The 21,965-nt window shown below is 43.7% G+C and overlaps 1 protein-coding gene across 20 annotated transcripts in view; it reads right to left on the reverse strand.

Annotated features, from left to right (window-relative positions):
• The window catches only part of CADPS (calcium dependent secretion activator), a 206,247-nt gene that overhangs the window by 75,516 nt on the left and 108,766 nt on the right, over positions 1-21,965 (reverse strand). For 12 of the 20 annotated variants that reach the window (XM_088061708.1, XM_088061707.1, XM_088061702.1 and 9 more), the window contains exons 11-13: positions 21,309-21,521; positions 10,050-10,186; positions 4,743-4,930 (exon numbers count right to left, since the gene is read on the reverse strand). In XM_088061708.1, the coding sequence (XP_087917834.1) occupies positions 4,743-4,930; positions 10,050-10,186; positions 21,309-21,521 (538 nt within the window). Of the gene's footprint in view, positions 1-3,524; positions 3,681-4,742; positions 4,931-10,049; positions 10,187-21,308; positions 21,522-21,965 lie in introns of all 20 variants that reach the window. The other 8 variants (XM_088061701.1, XM_088061693.1, XM_088061692.1 and 5 more) reach the window with 1 other exon arrangement.

A 21,965-nucleotide genomic window follows, 5' to 3' on the forward strand; every position in this document is an offset into this window, starting at 1 on the left:
ATGGGACACGGAGCCTTACGACAGGGTAGAGCATCACACCCTGCCAGGCTGAACCTGCCTCACTGCAGCCAGGGCGGGGCATCTGAAGTGGAAACTCAACACAAAGCTCTAGGGGAGCACACGAAGATATCATGATAAAGTGTACTTTACTACTTAAGGGAAAAAATAATCCTGTATTTCTTTTGTTTCAACTAGCTGTGTGGAAATCTTTATGTGAAACAGACCAGATATGTAATTACAATACAATGGAAAAAATTGCAGGTATGTCATGTAGAGTTTTCAATTCCTGAAGATTTATGACATTAGCATATTCTGCTGGGTTTATAGTTGTAAAACAGTAATGATAGCTAATTAGCTATCGAAATAGCTTCTTGAAAACAAGTTTGAGGCCATAAACTACAGTTTACAGAAGAAAGGGAAGTCACTAATATACCCAATTAATTAACAGAGACACTCGTAGCTGCTTGCACCCTAGGTAAATAGTAGTTGTACGACTTGCAGAAAAATATGGTACTTAGTTGTTATTAGACTGAAAAGAATTCAGTCCAGCATCCTGATTTTGATAAGCTCAGTCTGCTAATATTTAGCATGCAAACAATCAACATTTAAGGCTGATTTTTAAAAGTTTGGGATTAACAAGCACAAAAAGAATTTTTCACAGTGCTAACTTTAACATTTAAAAATTAAGCTATTCTATGCCTAAATAAAAAAAAAATTGCACAAGTGAAACCAAGGCCATTCCTGAAAGACACTTCTTTCCAAGGGACAGGAGCCATTGCTCAAGATTTAGACACTAACTTTGGACCTTTTCTAGGTCCAAAAGCTGAGCTCAACTTTCTGTTCCACAATGCTTCTCCCATGTGCAGACAGGGAAGCAGTGAGGCTCCTCTAACACATCACCTCTCTGTGTGTCAAACAGCACTGGCAGTACTGTCACAGCCCTCCAACATGAGGAGAGCAAAAAGAAGGGAGAGAGAAGGCAGGGAAAAACCTCAGTGACCATGTAAATATTTCCAGAATTTAATCTCAAATCACAGTATCTTTTCAAAACCCTTCCTGCTCCTGCCTTTACTAGTTCTCTGGAGCACTACTGATAAAGAAAAGCAACACAGTGCTGGTACCACAAGCAAAGAGACATCAATAAATATATGACATGTGTTGTCAGATGTCTGGATAACCCTGTGCCTTTACTACCTGTCACCTATGTAAATACTTCAGAAATCACATTTTTTCATAATGATAGGTCTTTACAAAAGGCATCCTGTGACACCAAGTGCACAAAACTCCATTACCAACTAATGAGTGACCACAACAATTAAAAAGCACTGAGTTTCTCATTCTCAGTGAAGAGCAAGTACATGAGGACAGTATGGACCCTGCCTTCCCCACACCCTGAACCTGCATAGTTAGGTGTCCCAGGAGGCGAAACTTAGGGCAAGTAATTTACATTTAACTCCACGTCTACTTGTGAAAAATATGAAATTAAAAGAAAAATGATGTGGACTGTCATGCAAATAGCAGTGATCTAAAGCCTTGGTATGCAGAGATCATGTCAGGGGTCTGAATAAGATACATGAGCCCAAAGGAGGGGGAGACCAAACTCTGACATGCAAGGCAACAAACTGTCCACAAAATCCCATTTTGACCACTTCACCTGCTGCAGCCACGGGGCCAGCCCCAAGCTAGAGCTGCATTTCCACCAGCAGCCTCCCTGCTCCCGTCCTGGCTGCGGCAGCGCTGCCGAGGCGGGAGCCGGACGGGCGAGGAGGCATCATCCCCACACTGACACCTGTCATCCTGTCAGCCTTGACCTTCAGGCTGTCCTCAGCATCCACAGCCTGCCTGCACTTCCCGCTGACTGCGAGCGACTGTTGTCTCGCTGCCTGACCTTATGCAAACACGATACAAACAGACAGCCCACCTCAGCTCCATCACTGTCTGCTGCTAATACAGGAGATTGATAGCCACATGAAATTATCTCGCTGCTCGACCTTCATTACTGGGTGGCATATTCTGTCTGACAGCCAACTTCATCCTGGGGAAAGCAAAACCACCCGTTCAGGGGGTTTTACTGTCTAAAAGTGAAGGAACTCTTCTTTATGAAGAAAATCAACACTTTTTCAGATTTGATGGAAAAAGAAGCCTTTGTTAAACACAAAAATGTCTTGTAACTCAGTCTTTCCCAGACCACTGTGCATCCCAACATCAATGCAATGCATGGACACTCCAAGATGTTCTGTTGGGTGCTGTGCCGGGTCCTGGGGCACCTTGACAACTTTTACATGGAAAGTTTCAGCTCTTCCATGAGCTGGAAGTTTCCTGGGGAGAACAGGGCCATCATAAGGCAATGAGCAATGTATGGACACAGCAGGTGGGAGGGAGGGACAGAGCTAAAGCGAGTGCAGCTTTACATACGGCACGGGTAAATACTGGCTTTCCATCCCTCTCTGCCAGCCAGCTCGCAAATGCACGATGCATGTGACCTCAACAGCTCTCTGAAAAGAAATCGTGACTCTTCCACTCAGATATTCAGATTGCTTAGAGTAGACAAGAAAGATACGGAGTCGCGTTTTTCTCTGAGACCTCCTGTGGTCCCTTTCTGTGACCTTCTGGTAGCAAAAGGCAGACGCTGCACCCCGCAGACTCCATAGCAAACTGTTAGGTGTTAAGCAGAGCCTGCCCTTGGTGGGAACACGCAATGCTGCAGCCTTGCAGCTCCCACACTGAGCCTCCCGCAATCCCCAGGCAACAGAGAGACAGCACAGACCAAGAAGGAACGTGAACCTTCAGCTTTCGGATGTGAAGTCAACAGTCAGCTAAAGACAGCTAAATCATATAGCAAGACACCTCATTCCTTTCTTGGAATATTTTAAATGAGTGACTGGAATAGCCCATCTGTGGCCAAACTGCCCCTCTGGTGATGCCCAGCAGGTCCCCATACAGTGCAGCAGCCACACACATCCCTGGACAGCTGTACAGCATGGGACTGTTTGAAAGCATGACATTTTCCCGTGCCCACATCTCTCCAGCCCCATGGAGAGAGAATTGTTGTCACTCTGGCCGATACCATCAGATACCTCCTGCCACCAACCCTGATGAAGAGGAAGCTTCAGCCCTGGCTGTGCTGGACCCTGTGCAGGGGTACATGGAGTAGCTGTGATGAGCATCCCACCTCCTCTCTGCTATGGGCCAGATGGGCTTTGAGCCAAGTCCTGTTCCCACACCAGCTGTCTGCTGCGATGAGTCCTGCCTAGGACAAAGGGCAATGGGGCAGCCACTTCCACTGCCCGGTCCCATCCCCAAAACACCATATGAGCCGTCTTCTAAACACACACCTAAGAACCTAAGTCTCAGATCCCCTACAGGACCTGGGTGCCCAGATGCTATCCAGCTCCCAGGAGAGCACGTGACCCGAACTCAGGGGAGTCAGGCCTCCCTGAGCCATGGGATGCAACTGCCCAGTGTGCTCAGTGACTGAGGAGCCCTCTGCAACACACTCCTGTGCACTGCACACTTTTGCTTACCTTTTCGGCTCTGGATTCGGCTGGGTTTTGGGCTCCTTCTTTTTTTTGGACTCCTTTTTGGAATCCTTTTTTGTCTCCGTTTCAGCGGCAGAGGCTTTGCCCCCGTCACCGTCTGCACTTGGCTGTGACCCACCAAGTAATTCTGCCATGAGTTGGCTTGGGGGAGTGATTGAAATGCGGGGGGCAAGGCCGGCAGCAAAAGCAAAAGAAACAAGAAGAAAGCATGAAAAACCTCAAAATAAAACAAAAGGAAATTAAGCTGAAAGGAAACAACAGAAATCATATAACAATTGGCAAGGAAAGAACGAATGAGCAACGGAAAGTCAGAACTAAAAAAGAAACTAAGGAAGCAAAACTTGGTTTCCATGACAAGATGTATGAAAGTAACTGCAAAAGCAAGCGACAGCCTTGCAATGTGAAACCTGGGCAATGTGTGTTGTAATTCAGGGTGGTATTTACCAGAGGGTATATGAAAACACCTAATTATTTTATAACATTCCATTCTTCAGCAACATATGTAGGATACAAAGTGATATCTCAAAGTATACAATATAAATTAACAGAAAAAAAAAGCAGAAAAAGGAGCTGCAATAGATGCCACAGCTGTCAACAAAATAAACGGAGAGGGGTGAAAAGCACAGCTCCAGTTCCTCCCATCAAAGATTTGTCACATTTGAGAGAAAGGAACTGTCTTCTGAAACTGAAATTGCTTTGTAACAGAGCAAGATAAAAGTTTCAGTCATGTCTAAGCAATTTTTGAACTGATGTCACGTGGGCTTTAAATGAGACATGGGTGCCCAAGGGCTTAAAGCCCTTCTGAGCACTGAAGTTTGATACTGCTGAAAATTTCAGTGCTACAACTTGTCAGATCCTCTTGCACAGCAATTAAATCAGCACAGTGTATCATTTGCTTCTATTTATTCAACCCGTGACAGTCACAGGGACGCAACTGTATCTTGTTCAGAACTGCATCTTAGAAAGTGCCTGGGCAAGTAAGTTAAAAACCTTCATTTCTGGATCCTCTATGTGCATTTTTACTGCTTACATTAAACAAGCAATGAAACAAACAAACAAACCGACTATGCCACTAGAAGTGCTGCTGCCAAACATCCACCGTGAGAACAAATTGGGGACTGTTGTGCATTATCCAAGGAAACCTATATTTGACAAAGTCATCCCTTGATGGCAGGGCGCTGCTAGCCAAGAAGAATTCCTTACCTGTTGCCATGAACATGTGATGCACAAAAGGCAAAGCTGTAGTGAAGTAAGGTGGGGTCAATCATAGCTCCGTTTTCTGCGCGCTCTAGCAAATCTCTGAGGTAGCAGAGATGTCTGTGACAGCCTCTCACTCCATTACGTGCACAATACTCATCTAGCACAAAGACCTGGCCAGGACTAAACCAGCCCTGTTTAGAAATAAAGAGACTTGATTTTAAATATAAGTTATTAAATACAAAGGCTATCAGATTTGGAGGTGTAGTGGTCAACTGTTCTAATAAATGAAATACAAACCTAAGGCTACATTAAGGAAAAAGGAGAGAGGTCACTTAAACAATACAGTCTGTACATCATCACTCAAACACAGTATATACTCAGTGCAACCATTAACAAAAATGTATTATGCTACCATTAAAGGGAAATGTCATTTAAAATGCTGAAAAGTTAGGCCAGTTCATGTCAGTGCCTAGCAAAAAAATACAAAGGAAAAAAAAGACACCTTTAAAAGATGACAAGGTTGGGTTATTTAAACAGTGTGAAACAGTAGTCTCATTCTGGGGATGGGATCGTAAATTTGGCCAGGAGCAGGAAGATTGATCGGGGGAAGAGGACAGAGGATTACACTGAAATGTGACTTCTCTTGCATCTGGCAGGTAGGAATGTCCTGCAGACGGAGAAACGCAATTCTGCAGTACCAGAAAGGGACGTTTCCCACTGTCCTCATTGCGTGCCGCCGGCGACACGCTCTGACATCGCCCAGCTCCTTGGCACCGAAACAAGGGGAGCTCTCCTCAAGAGCAGGGTTCCTTTACACATCCAGGAACCTCAGACCATCTCTTTGTATCAGTCCTGAAGGGCTGCTGACACAAGGCTTGTGGTGCAGTGTCCGGACTCCCAAGGAGGACGCCCTTCCCTGCAAGGGGATGGCTCTGGTGAAGGTCCTGGGACAGCCGAAGTGGAGCGTGCCTCTGCCTTCAGGAAAGGGGCTAACGAGAACAAGAATAATCTCGTAGATTGCTTTTCAAAACGCTGCAAAATCGTCAATATTTACATGGAAATTTGGATGCTAAACAATTGCTAAGACGCAGCTCTGGAATGCATCAAGCTGCAAAATCTTTCATCATTTAATTGAAAAGTTCCTGCAGCGGGCGGGAGAGTAGTTGAGGCAGAGCACTGCCCCTATAGGCAACTTCTTTGCCACCCCATCTGTTACCCCAAATGCTACATCTTAGAAACAACACTGCTGTGAAAGATTAAAATATATTTTCTACCACTCAGATGACACCAAATCTTTTCTAGATGCCAAAATAGCTGCTTTGAAAAGAGTTGAAGAAATATCAATTAAGAGCTCAAAGACATAGAGAAGGATTTGCTCATCCTTATTGGGCCAACTCCAAAACAGATTGAGAAAAGAATTAAAATAATGAGGGGAAAATGATAGATATAGGGAGTAGCTACAGTGCTGGGATCACTAGAAGTGCACATTTCAAAATGAAGACACAGAACAATGCAGATGGGACGGCCCTCTGGAAGGCTGTTTTTTGGGAGGGGTATATTTGCCTTCACCACTTTTAATGGTAATTTTGTCTGCTTTTTGTTGGTGTATTATGTTTGATTCTGGAGTTCTTTATGTTGCCTGTTTGTTACATCCTTAGACCATCTCTTGTCTCTCTTCGCGTAAGTCTTCTGTGATCAGGCATGGTAAAAATATGGAAATACTGTGATTGCTCTGCTTTTGGGTATAGGGGTAGAAGTGCAGCTGAAATTGTTATATTCACCTAGTACAAAGAAAGAACTCATTTCTCCCTATGGGGTGAAATCTTGGCTCTACTGACAGTGATGGGAAGGCTGGCACTGATTTCACTGGAGTCAAGTATCAGAGTCTGAGGCAAAGGAAGCAGAGGCTGAACCCAGCGATCTGGAGCATGCCACATTGCTCCCCTGAACTGGGGTCTGTGATGTGCTGGTGCTCAGGAGAACAGAAGGGATGATGGTAAACACCCAAAATCGCTGCCATGGTGCAATGAAGGGAAGAGTGAGCAGAGATCAGAGGTTCAGTGATGAGCCCCAGACCTCATGAGAGCACAGGCAGCAGATACGGAGCCCAGGAGGATGAGGAGATCTTCCTTTGCATGGCAGAGGTAAGAAATAAAATACTTGCTGCTGAATGGGGATCCAAAGGAGCAGTAAATGCTGCTCCCCACAGCCCCAGAAAACCCCGCCAAGGTTTGATGAAAAGCAGTATTCAGGCAGATCCCAAACATCTTCAAGCAGATCCTGGCTCCTGATGAAGATCTGCCTGGCCCGAGCCGCTGACATCCAGCCAGCCTGGCAAACGCAGTTGACAGTGATGACACACGGGGTGTCTGTCCCCAGGGCAGATAGGCGCAGTTCAGCGTGGCCTCACAGATTGTCTCCAATGACATGAGGAAACCTGGAGGGGACGATGGAGGAAGGGCAGAGAGCACAAGGAGCTCCACTGACTGTGTTCAACAAGCTGAACTGCTCTGATAAGGACACACATCCCAGGCAGCAGCAGGGAATGCCAGGGGAGCTATGGAGCTGGGAAAAGCAGGGCTTGGTCAAGGCTGGTCACACATAGACCAGTTGTCTAAAGGCAAATGCAACTTTTGAGAAAACCAGAGTTTTTGTGGGAAATCACACATTTCAGTAGCTGAATTTTCCCATTTATCATAGGAAGTCTAAGAAAATTTTTTCTTGGTGGCCTGCTTCATGGATCTCTTAACCTGACTCCCTCACATCATCTAGGTTAGGCTGGGTACTCTGAAGACCTTCCCCTGGTATGTGCTGTGCTGCATAATGCAAATTCTGTGGATGCTGATATATCATGGGCAATACAGCTCCAGCAGAGAGATGGCTGTGTGAGCTGGATGCTGGCAGTGGGTGAAGTCTTGGGAAGAGTTGGAGGGCAGTTTCAGAAACAACACACACGTCCAAGTGAAAAGAATGAAGACCCATGCAAGTATGGGGCCCATACTAAGCTGGAACTGCTGAATACTCTTCTCAAAAGTCCAGGAAATACTCTGAGTGTGACTAAATCATCCATTTGTGGATAATGGGCAAGACCCCTCTGTAAGCTCTGCAGAAAGAGTTCTTCCCCCTCCCAACACAGAGCTCTCTGCCAGTAAACATCACTTCTACCATGGCTGGGATGAGTCAGCCAGGCTGTTTGTTTTCCTAGGGACGCCTGGCTCAGCCCATGACTGGGCTCACAATAGTGTTGTTTAACCTGGTTCCACAGAAAGGAAGTAATGCTGAATTATCCTCTGTGCCAGGGTAAGTCTTTCCTGTCACCTCCACATCCACGTTTGAAAACAACAAGAGGTGTGACGAGGCAAAACTCAGTGGGACCTTGCACGGAATGGCCTGTAGGGAATAAGAATTGCCCAGTGGCACACAGTGGACACAGCAGGCTTACCACGGGCTCACAGCTCCTCCAGCCAGCTCAGCACTGTGCTATCACCAACATTCCAAAGACACAGCAAGAATAGTGGGAGCTCTTTGCAGTTTTTGAGGGCAGTCTGTTTTTACACCATAATCAGGACAAAAACATGGCAAAGTAAGTCAAGAAGCACGTGAAACCAAGCATAGGTGAACACAGGCCATTATTCTGTTCCTTACAACACTGCAATGGGTGATTTGAAAGAAGATGGTTAATTGGTGATGCTCCACTCTGAAGAGGATGAGTCTTGGTGCTGAGGGGAGCTCCACCGCTCTGGTAGCTTCTAGCAAGGATCTAAACATCTCCATAACAAGCAGAAGTGCGGCTGGTGGCTTTCTTGAAGAAAAACATTGTTAATCATTTTCAGTGATGGCCTCTCACCTCTCCATGAGTTTAAATCAACGGCCACAGCTCTCTCACTAGGCCCAAGACTGCACAGAGACAAACCAGCAGCAAGCCAACCTCTCAGACATGCATGGATGGGGATGGTCTTCCTAGGGTCAGCCATGCGTGGGGAGCAGAAGCTGCATGCCAAAGTCACTGCCTGCCAGAGCAAGGACCTTGATGGAACCAGTGAGGAACCTGCTGCAGGTCTGACAATGCTCCCACCAAGCCTACTTGTACCACTTGGGTATCTGCAGGTAAAGTGCAGCCTTCCCCCACCCCGTCCTTACCTCAGGGGATGTCCACAACTGTTCCTCCTATCCCTGCCTCTCCTCAGGAAGGTGACAACTCACTACTGCTAGTGGCATTTACTGCATCTCAGTCCTTCAGAGGAGACTGGCCCTTGTGTGTGGTACAAGGAGTAGGGCAGTGAGAAGAGCACCATGGTGGAGGGGGAACATGGAGGGCAGGATTTGAGACTGACAGCCTCCTTGCCAACTGCTCAGTTGTGTTCCCAGGCTGCTGCTTTTAACAGCAAGGCATTCAAGATCTCCAGGGACTGCACAGCTGGAAAAGGCTCTTGGCACAGCATGGTCTTTCTGTTGAAGGAGCCCACCACAACACCCCAGTGTGCCACCCTGCGCAACAGTAGGAGGGCTGCAGGTCAGAATCTGTCCCATGCCATGTTCAGGACAAGTCCTCTGTTTCAGGAATCTCTAGAAAGGATTAATCCTGTTGTTTTCTCAAAAGAGCCACTTCATCCTCCTCACTGAAACTGCTAAAAATTAATTGCTCAGGTTGCATTGTTATTCATTATTTGCTATTTAAGCCCTTACAGTACATAAGAGCCCCCAAGCACTGCACCCCAGTCAAAGGCTACAAGCTAACCTGAAACGTCTCAGCATCACTGTCCTACAGTGGGCAACAGGCTGCAACTGCTGCTCATGGGAGTATTCAGGATGGGCATGCAACTCTGTGAGCATGGACAGACTGCAGCAGCACTGCAGTTACCCACACAGTCCCATCTGTTACCTGCTTGGGACCCCTGCTCATAAAGAGACACAAAGCTGGGCCACAGTTATTCCTGGTGGGACTCCATTGACATGGGAGGTGGTACCAGTCATCTTTTCCCTGTTCTTTCATCCAGAAGACTCTGGAAGGCAGTGCAGGAGGCTGCAAAACACTGCTCTCTACTTCACATTCCCACACTGGAGTTTTTCTTTGCAGGAAGAAACATTTTAAACATTGCAAACAGAAATTATAAAGACAGTGCGACTGGAGAAGAACAGCCGTCAGCTCACTGCAGGCAGCCTCTCAAAAGAAAATACCTCTGGGCCAAATTCAAACCTGGTGTAAACAGAAGTTAATCTTCCAGCAACAGGGGGATTAGCCCCCAGTCACACTAGCTTTGACTTTGCTGCTTGATGTTTATATCACTAGAGACCAAAGAATATACTTGCCAGACAAGAATAGGAATCATTAAGTCTGTGGTCCAAAGTGAGGCGCTGAACCATCTCAAAGAGTGAAGCGTGGTCAAAGTTACAGGGATTGGAAGAGATAAATTCATCCATGCCATGCTTTTGAGCTCTATCTGCATCTGTTCATTTATACATATAGAGAAAGACACCATTTAGAGAGATATAAGACATTTTAGTTGACAAATATAACAGAAAAAAATATACAGTATGAAGCATGAAAGCCAAGTATTTCCTCTTCGCTCCATTGCCATTAAGTTTTCTCTTTGCAGGCTATACAGTACACTTCACCTCCCATTGTCAACTTGCATCAGTTATGGACTATATTATTGCATCTAGGCAAAAGATTTTTAGAATTAACATCTTGTCAACTGCTCATTATAGTGCATTTATTCTGTACTTAAAATCAGAACACAAACGCACAAATTCACTCTGCATCTTACAATAGGCTATGAGTTAACAGAATTTTGGCTCACATAAGTAAATTAGCTCCTATTTAGATAGTTGTGGTTAATTGTAATAATAGATTCTGCCATTCTAATGAAGTTACAGCTTTTTTTCTCTACATTTACTAGGTTTTCTAGGTATCACACCAGTTACGTTGCTCTTTCTCCAAATGCCAATGTTTGTCTTCCCCACGGCAATTTTTTTTCCTAACAGCAACTTTAAATGCTACCTCACTGAAATAAAAAGATGCTCTTTTAAGCATTGCTAAGAAGTTAAATTGATATGTAGTTTGTTGTCACAGAGGCAGTAACCCGACAGTGCGTCGGAGCTGCCAGTCATCCCGATGGAGAGACTGAATTTCCTCTGCCTAGATTACAAGCTGCCATTTTTGGGTGAATTAACAGCCTCAACGTATTCACACTTCTCTGCTTTGGGTGACGTTTATGGGCACTAACTCCTAGGGGCTAATTAATTAATCTCAACGTGGTTAACTAAACTACACCGAATTCAGCAGTTGAAATGAAGCCTCCAAGCCAGCCTGGGTGCGGCCAGCCAGGACCCCGCTGGGAGCAGGTTTTGTTCTGGCAGCGGCTGGGGAATTAAAGGACACCTTTCACTTGGTTTTGTCTGTGCTCAGCTTCCTACTATATGGGTTCTTGCCAAATCCTCGACAAAGAAAATAGGATTTAAATCCTTCCCCTGTTTATAGCCTCCTAGGGGAACTGGGTGGCCTTGAAACAATGTGGCTGAAAGGACACAAAAATGCAGTTTTCCGCAGCAGGAGTATATGGTAATTGTATTTGTTTTAAAACAAAATCCCTCTTTAACAGAAAAAAAAAACCCACCAAAAATCTTTAATTAAAAGGAAAAAAAAGTTTTAAATGAGAGTGAGAATGTTCTTTTATATATGTTTTTCTATTCAATATTTAGCTGTGAAGGATGGCATGTCTTTCCAAATACCTCATTTGTGTCAGTGCTCTCACATAGTAATGATCATTGGTAGCAATCTTTACATTTTCTGTATAGTCTGTCGTTATCTATATACAAACTGTATAAATAACATCACTCACTGGAAAGAAATCAGACGAACTGAAACATGTAGCATTTCAATTAGCTGCTAGCAATACTTAATTCAGCTGTAGCTGGCAATTTTCCTCACTATAACCCCGCTGAATAAACACTGATGTTTTTCCTACAGAGGATTAATTTTGGAGGGTCTGCTCCCCTGTTTCGCTGTATGTGCTGGGTCCTGCTGCCTCCCTCCCAGGACCCAAATCCCACCCCTGCCTCTGCTGTGCATTCTGCACCAGGACAGAAGCAGCTGCCGATGATGCTGAGTGAGGTGGCAGCACGAGGGCTGGCTCAGGGGAAGGGAACAATCTCCCTGGGGAGCGCATCACCTCCATGGCACCTCTTCAGCATCCCTGGGCATGGGATGTGAAGCCCACCCAGCCCTGTGGCCTGCAGCACAGACTGGCTCCTGTCTGTTTTGACAGCTTTCTGCCCCATTGTCTCTGTCCCTCTGGGCCAAGATGGATTTGATTGCATTCACTCCCAAAGAGTTCAGATTTGCTGTTTTCATACCATCCCCAGTGCCCGGAAAATGTTTTAACAGCTATTATCAGACTATTTTTAATGGCTTGCTGCTCTGCCCGGCTCCTTGGAGTTGACTGCAAGCTGACAAATTGGCTGGAGGCCTTCATTTGCCAGCTTTGCTCAGAGATTTTATTACTTTTCAATTAGGAGCCCTGATACACTGTCAATCCTCCTGCTCAGCCAACGAGGCTCTGAGAGCTGAGTAAATCAGCTGGAAATTGGAAGAGTCCTCTAGCCCTTTAGCTGGTGAACCTTTTTGAGCATATGTGCTAGAAAGCATGTTCGAAATGAGTATTTTTTATTCCAGACTAATAAGCTTTTTCCCATATTACATTCTCTGAGCAAGGTGGGCACACAGCAGACCTGCTGGTGGGAACCGGCTGAAGCGCCGCTGGATTCCACAGAGCTGAGGGTCTGGCTGGGCTTTTTACAATCTCCCTGCCCAGGGCAGGGGGCACAGACAGTTCCCTGACAAGTGTGAGAACAGACACAGTGATTAAATATCCTCCACAACTGTCCATAATCTGGGGCAATTTTACTTTCATTAAACACTTTGAAGCCACATCTTCTGTTGGGTGCCTGCTCGAAAGCCCATTTGCCCCAAATCTCTCCTCATCAGAACAACCACATGAAGAGAGAGACATCAGACATGGCACTGTGTGAGCTCAAGTGACCAGAAAAGCATTATGCACATGACTTCTGCTCAGTCAGTGATTTAAAATGTGGATTTCTGCCATGGGAAGGAGGATGAGCAGCTACAACTCTCCCTGCATAGCCCAGCGCCACAGCTCCTGCATGGCCAAACCATTTTGCACCAGCAGAGATGCAGGGCTGGGTGGATGCACACCACCCACACAGGGGATACAGCTGTCATGACGTGAACTGGAGATGTCTGTGAAGAATGGTAATACAAATGTGTATTTCTTTCAAATGGAATATCAGCTCTGGACCAGATGCTTCACTGGGCCAAAATTCTTAAAAATAATAAGGAGCAGGTTAAAGAAATCAATACTATACTAAACTCACCTTTCCTTAATTATTCTAAATAAACATCCCACACACCTTGCAATTTATTTTTGCATTTTGATTTTTCCAATGGGCTCACTTTTAAAAATGAAATTCATTAATCAAATGATGCCATTAAACTTCGTAGGCAACAGAAAAAGAAAAGAACATATCTAAATATATTGTGACTCTGCTTCAGAAAAATATGGCAATTTAAAATAATGCCAACATCTGCATATGAAGTAAGTTTTACGTATAATCCACCTTTCAAAATGGCATATACAGTTTGAATGTGATCTTAAACGAAGTACAAAACGATAATGGCTAATATTCACACCCAAACAGTACAGAAAATTTTTAAGTACTTTAAATTAATTGTTTCAGTCAAATACAGCTGCTTTTTTGACCCTGCTCTGTTATTCTAGCTAAAAAGGAAGGAGAAACCAAAGAAAGAAAGTTATATGATGCTCCAGTAATTTGCAATCCCTTCCCAAGGTGCCGTGCCAAACTCGCTGGTGTTTCTTTGTTCGGGGCCCCAGCTGAAATGCTGCTGCAGGCCCACAGAAGTTATCTTACATATTTAGACAAGCTGCACACAACTGCAGCTGAAAGGTGTTCGATGGTGGTCTCAGGAGGGAGGCTGCCAGTGGAGGGACGTGGCCAGCACAGGCTCCACAAACCTTTCTTCTGCAAAACTGCAGACTCTGGCCTTTTATATAACATTTGGTCCCCTACATTATTGCCTTTTTTTAATACTGCTGGGTTTATTTTGTCCATTTTTATCCAGTTTGCATTTTGTGCTAACTCCATTAACTGGACCCCTGTCATACACACCCTCTCAAAATGTGTTTGAAATCAGAGTCTTAAAAATCTGCCAGTGTCAGGAACACAAAGATTTCAACAGTAACAAGAAGCATGAAAACCAAAGGACTGTCCCACTGTTTGGTTCTCTGAGGGCTGTATTTCTCTTTATCTATCTGTTATTTAAAAAAGAAGAGACAAACCAGTCAGATCCCTCATTCTTTTTTTTTTCTTAAATGTATTTTCCTGCTCTCTGCATTTCTTTTGCTCCAGCAATAATTTTGGCAGATTTTGCTTCGAGAGCAGTGAAGTTAATAGTGGGGGACAAGCTCCATAAAAGAATTCTTGTTATAAAAGGCTTTAGGTAGCCATTTTATTGTAAGAATTTCTTACTCCAGAATTGTTTCTTTTCGTTAATGAGTGACTTTGTCTTAGTACCAAAGGCAACTGAAAATCTAATAAATTTTACAACACATTTCCCTGTTGCAAGAACAATAAAAATCCACCAAACAAACAAAAACCCAAACAACTGTAAATTAAAAGGTGACTTTGTATCTTACTCATCTGGAAAATGTGTGCTTGTCATATCTGCTTGACATTACAAGAATGAAGATGTGGTTTGGACAGTAACAAACAATGACACTAGTCAACCTCATCAGGAGACATGAAATAAAGGAATGACAATGATTGATGGCAGCTATTCATTTACAGATATTTCTAGAAAAGTCTTTGCTGGCCTGGCTGGGCAAAGCGGGAGAACTTTTCCAGCAATGCACCAGGGCGGACGGCTCACGGAGCGCCCACTGCTACCCACTGCCTGTCCTGAGGGGCAGCAGGGTCCCCATCTGCTCTCAGACACATTTGGGCCGTGACTTGTTAAAGAAATACCCAAGAAGTGCCTGAAAACCCCATTTGGTTTGCCTGTGTGAAGCAAGAGACTTCTCCAGCAAACAGCCGTGTTCTGGAGGGGGAAACGCTAAATCCCTGTACCTGGATTAAAAAGCCGGGTGGACTGTGAGTTAGCTGCTGGCAGTGCTAGCTGGTGACTCACCACATCCCCTCCTCACTGTGCACTGTGCCATTGCCACCTCTGAGAAGTGATGTGTGTGTGCTCAGGGCTCCCCAAACCTGCTCCCCAGACCTCCTCCCCAAACCTGCTCCCCAAACCTCCTCCCTGTGCGGAGCTGTGGCCACCGCAGGAGCCTCAATTCACCCCTCAGCTGCAAAGCCAAGAGTTCTTTCTTCTCCCTTTTGTATTATTGCATGTTAGAAGATAGTTTTAAATATAATGGGCTAGTTTTAAAGATAAAGGGCTGTTTACTCCTGTGGCTTATGGCTTTTCCCCTGCTGCAAACAAATACTTTTCTGCTTCAGTTAGAATTTTAATAAATTGTTATAAATGCTCCTGTAAATCACCAGATACACCAGGCACTGAACTGCAGTCTAAGTTGTCTAAGGATTGGTAGTTAGATGAATAAGAATTTGTAATATGCACTTACATAATTCCTTGTGTGGCAAGTTAAAAACACAGTTTTAGAAAAGCTATTTATAATATAAAGCATTGTTTCACAGCATTTTTATAACTATTTAAAAATATTTTGAATTGGATGGCTGCAGAAACCTGTGAATTTGTATTTTATAAGTTAGAGTTCCAGGCTTCTTAAAGCTTGTAGAAGAGATTTCCAGGCTAGTTTTAAATTCATGCAAGTTATGTGAGACTGATTTAACATCTTAATTCTGCAATCCTGCAATGAAGCATCTGCAAGTTGACAATACAGAAGATACAGCAGCGTTCTCATGATATCTTTAACTATCTAAAAAAAGTAAAGCAATTAAAGCACAAAACTAATAATCTAATAAGATAGCGATGCATTGTAGTGCAAATACATGTAATGTTGCCAAACCCAGGTTCATTCATTCTTTCATTCATTCACTCTTTCTTTCTTTCTTTCAAAGTGGCAAAAATCTGTATTTCATCAAAATTAAACTTTTGTGGGGTTTTTTTGTTTTTTTTTTTCAGTAAAATTTGGTAAGAATTCTCTTTGGAAATCCAAACATTTAGAAAACAAAATAAAGAAAGAAAAAAGAAAGTGTCTGCTGAGAAGGAATTCTGCCTGCTACCCAGGGGGATATTTGTACACACACGCACATACTCACACATAGGAAAAACGAAGAAAAAAAAGAAATAAAAGGAGGAGGAAGGAAAAAAGGAGTCTTGTTGATGGCCAAGAGGGATGACACCGCCTGTTCCTTCTCATAATTGCATTCAGATACTCCGGATACATATTTGCCAGCTCTCGTGACCCACTGATGTTATTCCCTCCTAAGGAAAGCAGGCACTCACCAGATATTACAGAAGATTTTAACACCAATAAAGGATTTGTGTTGGGTGTGTTTAGGACTGTGCAAACTAAGGAGAAGCTCTCTTACAGCACAGGTCTGGGCTTTTATCTTTTGCAAAGTAGGTATACCAGTGGGAAAAAGTAAAATAGCAATTCCCCTGGCTTATTCTTAGACTAGCACAACTTTGATTGCTGACTGAGACCCATGCCAAAACAATAATTTATGATAATTTTGGGGAACAGCAGCATCCCTCCATGGAAAATGCATTTAAGAGTGAGTAGGCCAGCATCTCCAAATGCAGGGTGACCCAGAGAGCTGCCATTTGCTGCTGAAATCCTTCCCTACCGAGTAACAGGAGAGGGAACTAATCCAACCTCGATGATTCAGGGCTTTTTCCACAGGGCATGTGTGGAGGGGTTTCTGGGGTCTCCTCTGGAGTACTGCACCTTCTCTGGGTCTCCTGGGGTCTCCTGCCCTACCTTTCTATACTTTGAAGTGTCCATGGTTAGCCCCGCACTCTGGTGCGCTGCACCAAGCTAATCATCGGCACGGAGAGAAAGGATATTGTCAGAGTGCAAAATGATCTGTTTTCAGGCAGGAAGCAGTCAACTAGATGTAATTTCCATGAAACAAAAGAAGGTATTATTTACAGTTTTATTGTGATGTTAATTAATATTTACATCTTGGAATGAAAAATAGAAATGTTAATGATTGGCTTTACTAAGAGGATCACTTGATGCCAATGTGAAAGCCAGGGAGAGAAGGCAATTATGCAAACATCACATGCATCCCAATTTCAGTATGGAAACTTACATTTCAAATCTCAATTCAGGAAAATAACATGGAAAGTTTGTACTACAAAATCTAAACATGAGAAAGATTTAAGAGAAAAAAAAAAAAAAAGCACATTGCATATGTCAGATAATCTAGTCTGATTATCTGAGCTGTGCTAGCTACAGGGAAGCACTTACCCTTGAGTCCAGCTAGAAGTTAGCAGGGTAAGAAGGAACAAACCAGAATAACATAAAGACTAGCAACAAGGCTCAGGAAAGCAGACAGGAGCCCTAACCTAGCAGCTAAATATTTGGGTTCAAGCAAAGAATGAAAAAGAAACTTAAAGAAAATCAACCAAAAAGAAAACCACTTACAGCTGAAAATTTCTCAAGCAGCTCAATAAACCTTGCTACTTATTATGGGAGAACAAATCATCACAAATTCTCAAAACAACCAACTCACTGTACATGGTGTGATTAACAGTTATTAAATATAAACAGACATTAAAAACTAAATATAGCCACAAATGATACGTAAAACAAGTACACACCAATCTTTCATGTTAAAAAAAAAGGGCTTCAAGAAAAAAAAAAAATGTTGAGCACGTTTGGGAATTTTCTTTGATACATCACTAACACAGAACAAACAAAGATTGGTGCTTTCAGACAAGTGACCACTTTTATGAAGCTTAAATATTGCCAAAAGGTGTAAAATGTATTGGCAGCATTATTGACTATAATACTGTGAATGATTTCAACAGTAAACAAGAACAGTTTGGGTTTTTTTCTTTTATAATGTGAACACTGGAGAAAAGCACAGCTTTGTGTAAATGGAGTTTTTCTTTGAAATTGTAGCAAAACAAAAAAAGCAAAACTTTTCACTCTAACAGGTATTGTTCACCCACGCAAAAAGAACTGTAAGTCATACAAAAATTAATGAATAGCAGGATCTATTTTTTTTTTCAGTACTTAAATTGCAAATAAAATAAACTCCACCCTGGTTCGGAGCTGTCTGTTTACTTCTAAGTCAAGCGCTGCCATCGAACTGTGGATGTGAATTCAGTTGCTGCTCAAACTTTATATTTACTGAATCAAAAGAGGTGGGAACCAAACGGAATGCACTATTTCTCCCAAGTTTCCCAAACAGCAAGATAAGTGCTTCCCAAGTTTCTGTGCAACAGACAGCTCCATGCCAGGCACGGAGGGCTGGATTTTCTGTGCGTGTGCATGCATGCGCATGAGCCGTCTCGGACTGCTACGACATGGAAGCTGTAACAACAGTTACTCGTCAAATGGCTTAACATTTACTTCTTTGCACATCCTCATTCACCATAGCCTCTAATAAGCACAAAAAAAATTTTAAAAATATGACAGGTATAAAGATAAATGTACAAGAATAAAATGTCTCACAGAAGTCCTTACCTTTCTGTAGGCAAAAAAAAAAACAAACCAAAACCCAAACCCCAAAGCGAAACACCCAAGCCAAATAAAAAACCAGTAACAAACCTAGACCCTTTTAAAAATGCAATACTTGGTATGTTCGGATTTCAAGACTGAAGGAGCTGAGATATTTGTGCATTTAAGACTCCCCATATGTGGCTTGCATGACTCACTGTTGCTTCAGATCATTTAACTGCTGTGCCCCATGACTTTTGCAATGAACACTGCCATGTATAGATGTTGAAATATGAAAAATGAGCAGCCTTTCCCGTTGAGATGAAGGTGTATTATGGCATGTTGCCCTCCTCCTCTTGTAGGATGTGCACAAAGACCTGTCAGAGGGATCTAGATTCCAAAGGGGGAGGAGGAAGGAAAACCAAGGACAAAACCCACTAGCCCAGAAGATGCTCAAATAGTAAGTCATCACACTGATGAACTGATGACCCAACTAGTTTCTCTCTCCCAGGCTTTGGCACAACACATTCAAGAGGGCTTCCCAGCTCTTGCAGCAAAAAGGGGAGACTGACGCTGTGCAACTTACAGAAAAATACATTGTGGATGGAAAGAGGGTGGTGGTGTTATAAAAAGCAAAATGATCCAGATTTGGAGCTGGTATTGGCATGAGAACAAGTGAGAGAAACTGAGGTCAGATCCTGACTCCCTCAAATGCCCTGGAGGGCCCAGGGGGTGAAATCTTGTCTGTTTTCACCAGAAGCAGGGAAGAGGGAGCCCTGCCTCCTGGCAAGTGAGCGAGATGCAAAAACAAGGTCAAGCCTGTGGCATGTCTATAGCTCTGAGCACAGTCAGGCTGAGAGTCTGGAGGACCACAAGCAGCACAAGGCTCTGATGGACATGCTGAACTGTGTAGATGCAGACTTGACTCCTGGACCCAGTCACTGACTTCCCTGATCTGTGGCAAGGATTAGGACAAGTCAACAGCCCCTTCTCCACCCCAGGTACCTTAAGCAGAGAAGTTCAGCTCTCCCACACAAACAGTGCTTGGCTGTGCAAGCAAATCATACACCCAAGTGTCCACAGCCCTGGGCAATCCCTTTTTCTCCTCAAAATCCTGGCGGATTTTGCTACAGCTGCTACGATGTGTCTTGGAAACCAACACTTCACCTGACCCTTCATATTGGTCTGGTGAACTGAAAAATCTGTAAATATCAGGAATTTACGCAGGAGAAAAATTCTCCAAGCTTGATGTCTGCAGGGATGAGAGAAGACTGCAGGGAAAGGTGTTTCCTCGGTTTGATGTTCTCTGCTCTCATCCTGCCCTGCAGGGATCATGCTGGGATGAACAAGAGTGCATCCTCTATGCACCAACCCCACAACTAAGAGCACCCTTCAGATTCACTGGTTAGGAGAGGCAGGCACAAGCAGAATCCCTCTGTTGCTCTCCCTTGCTATGCTTTGAAGGCTTTTAGCATGTGAAAAAGCAGCAGTAGAAGGATCTGTGCCTGCTATTTCTGAGAACTCTGATTAAACATTCTGGGCAGAGGGACACAAACCCCTGGGAATGCTCTGGGGTCAGCACAACTCAGCTGGGCCTAGAGGCTTATCACAGCCAGTAAACGTCCACTTGCAAGAGGTCAATTCCTCCCATTCTGGCTTTCTGAGAGGTGTCCTTCTCTCTCAAACCTAGTTCTTTACATCTTGCACTCCCAAAGTCAGTGACTGCAATGAAGAGGATGAGTATCATCGAAATGAAAACACTGAGTATAGGTCACCACACTATGTTTCACTTGCAGCAGCAGCAATGCAAGGCAGAAGGGAGGACAGAACACACAGGCATGTAGAAGATACTAAAAAATGAAAAAGCAGCAAGTGGAGGTTTTTTGCTGTAGCACTGGTTGTACAGCTGTATGTCTTGTACTGTTACTTTCTATAAATACAGACATGAAGAAGTCAAACAAATATAAAAGATGGTCAAGTGCTTGATAAGGAAAGCTCAGATTTTCTGAGTTCCTTACAACAATATACTCCATAACTGCTTTACAGAGACTATTTAAAAAAAAGTTGAAATCTATTTTAATCAGAAAAATTCTCTAATTATTTACCACTTTTCCTTATTTTCCTTATATTTAATGTTATTAATTCTTAAATTTTGATGAAACTAGCAAGAACTGCTGTATGTTACATAACAAAGGGGCTGCAGATGATTGAGACCTTCAAGAAAAATGAGCGAAGAGGCATTTGTGTGGTTTATAATCAAATTACATTTGCAAGAGAAAAGAAATTTCTCTAAATTTCAGATGAAGCAAAATGTGTATAACTGCATAGGACATGCAGCATAGCTACGACTTAAAAGATGATTGCTTTAAATTCACATCTAACTGGCCTGCAAAGCAACCTGTTAAAAATACCATATGTTTTCCTACAGTTGAATATTCAACAGGAGACCTCTTTTTGTGTGTGCATTTCATACTTGCAAGATTTGCACCTGTAGTTTTGAGCACGTGATGCATTTGACAGACAGCTAATGGTGCTAATGAATTGCTCTGATCTGGGTGTGCAATTTATTGTGTGGGGGTAAAACACGTGTCTGTGGAAAGCAAGGTGGGTCTCAGGCTCTCAGATCCCAGTCTCTCTCCTCCATCAAGTATTGCACTTTAAAATACCCACTGACAAGTTCCCCAAGGAATTTTGTTTCTTGGGTTTGGCTCTGTCAAACACACAGGTTAACTGCTTCTGGATCTACTAATATAAAAAGCAGCTTTATGATAATGAAAAAACATTTTGTTTTGAAATCAGAAACGTGTGTGAATATTGATTTACATCAGTGCAGAAAATCTCTTCATCAAAGACTTTGGCTGTCTAGGAGAACTTATTTACTTACAAAATTGAGAGATTGGAGCATCTATCTGGGGTACATTTCCTCCTTTAGCATTTAGCTTTTGCACTTGGGTAGGTGGCACAGGTTTGTGAGACTGGCCAGTGGCTCGGTACATGGCTTGGACCCACAGGATACGGTCCTGCTCATCGTCACTCGCAAAAATCACCGTGTCTCCTTCTTTCACAGCGTTGAAGAATGTTCTGCCACCATCCAAACCTGGCAGGAAAGGAAGTGACAATGCAGTTTCACAGACTTCGAGGCCAGCCAGAAGATCTTCCCTGGTTTCCCACCCCACCACTGCTCTGGTGTGTCATCACCCAGTCCCATGCTGCTCCCAGCTCAGTCCCCTCCTCTGCACCAAACTCACCTGCAACACAGCCCACAGGTCCCCAGGTAACCCAATGACTAAAACATGCCCCAACACCCTCAGATTAATTGCTTCTCTCACCTACAGCTCCATCTGTGCAAGTCCCATGCGGGCACCACTGGATCCCAATTAAAAATGGGGTTCGAGTGGGAGGCTCCCCATTAGACTGAAAGCATCAGTGCTCACAGTGCAGAAAAAGGTTCTTGGGTGATATCCTAATTTCTATCTTAGCCCTGATTTGGCACCCATCTGCCCATCTCCCTGATATGAGAGCAAAACTGGAATAAAGGTCT

Source organism: Pseudopodoces humilis, chromosome 13 (assembly GCF_049639895.1).
Source record: "Pseudopodoces humilis isolate 2021_Gansu_Grassland_sample_001 chromosome 13, ASM4963989v1, whole genome shotgun sequence".
NCBI lineage: Eukaryota > Metazoa > Chordata > Aves > Passeriformes > Paridae > Pseudopodoces > Pseudopodoces humilis.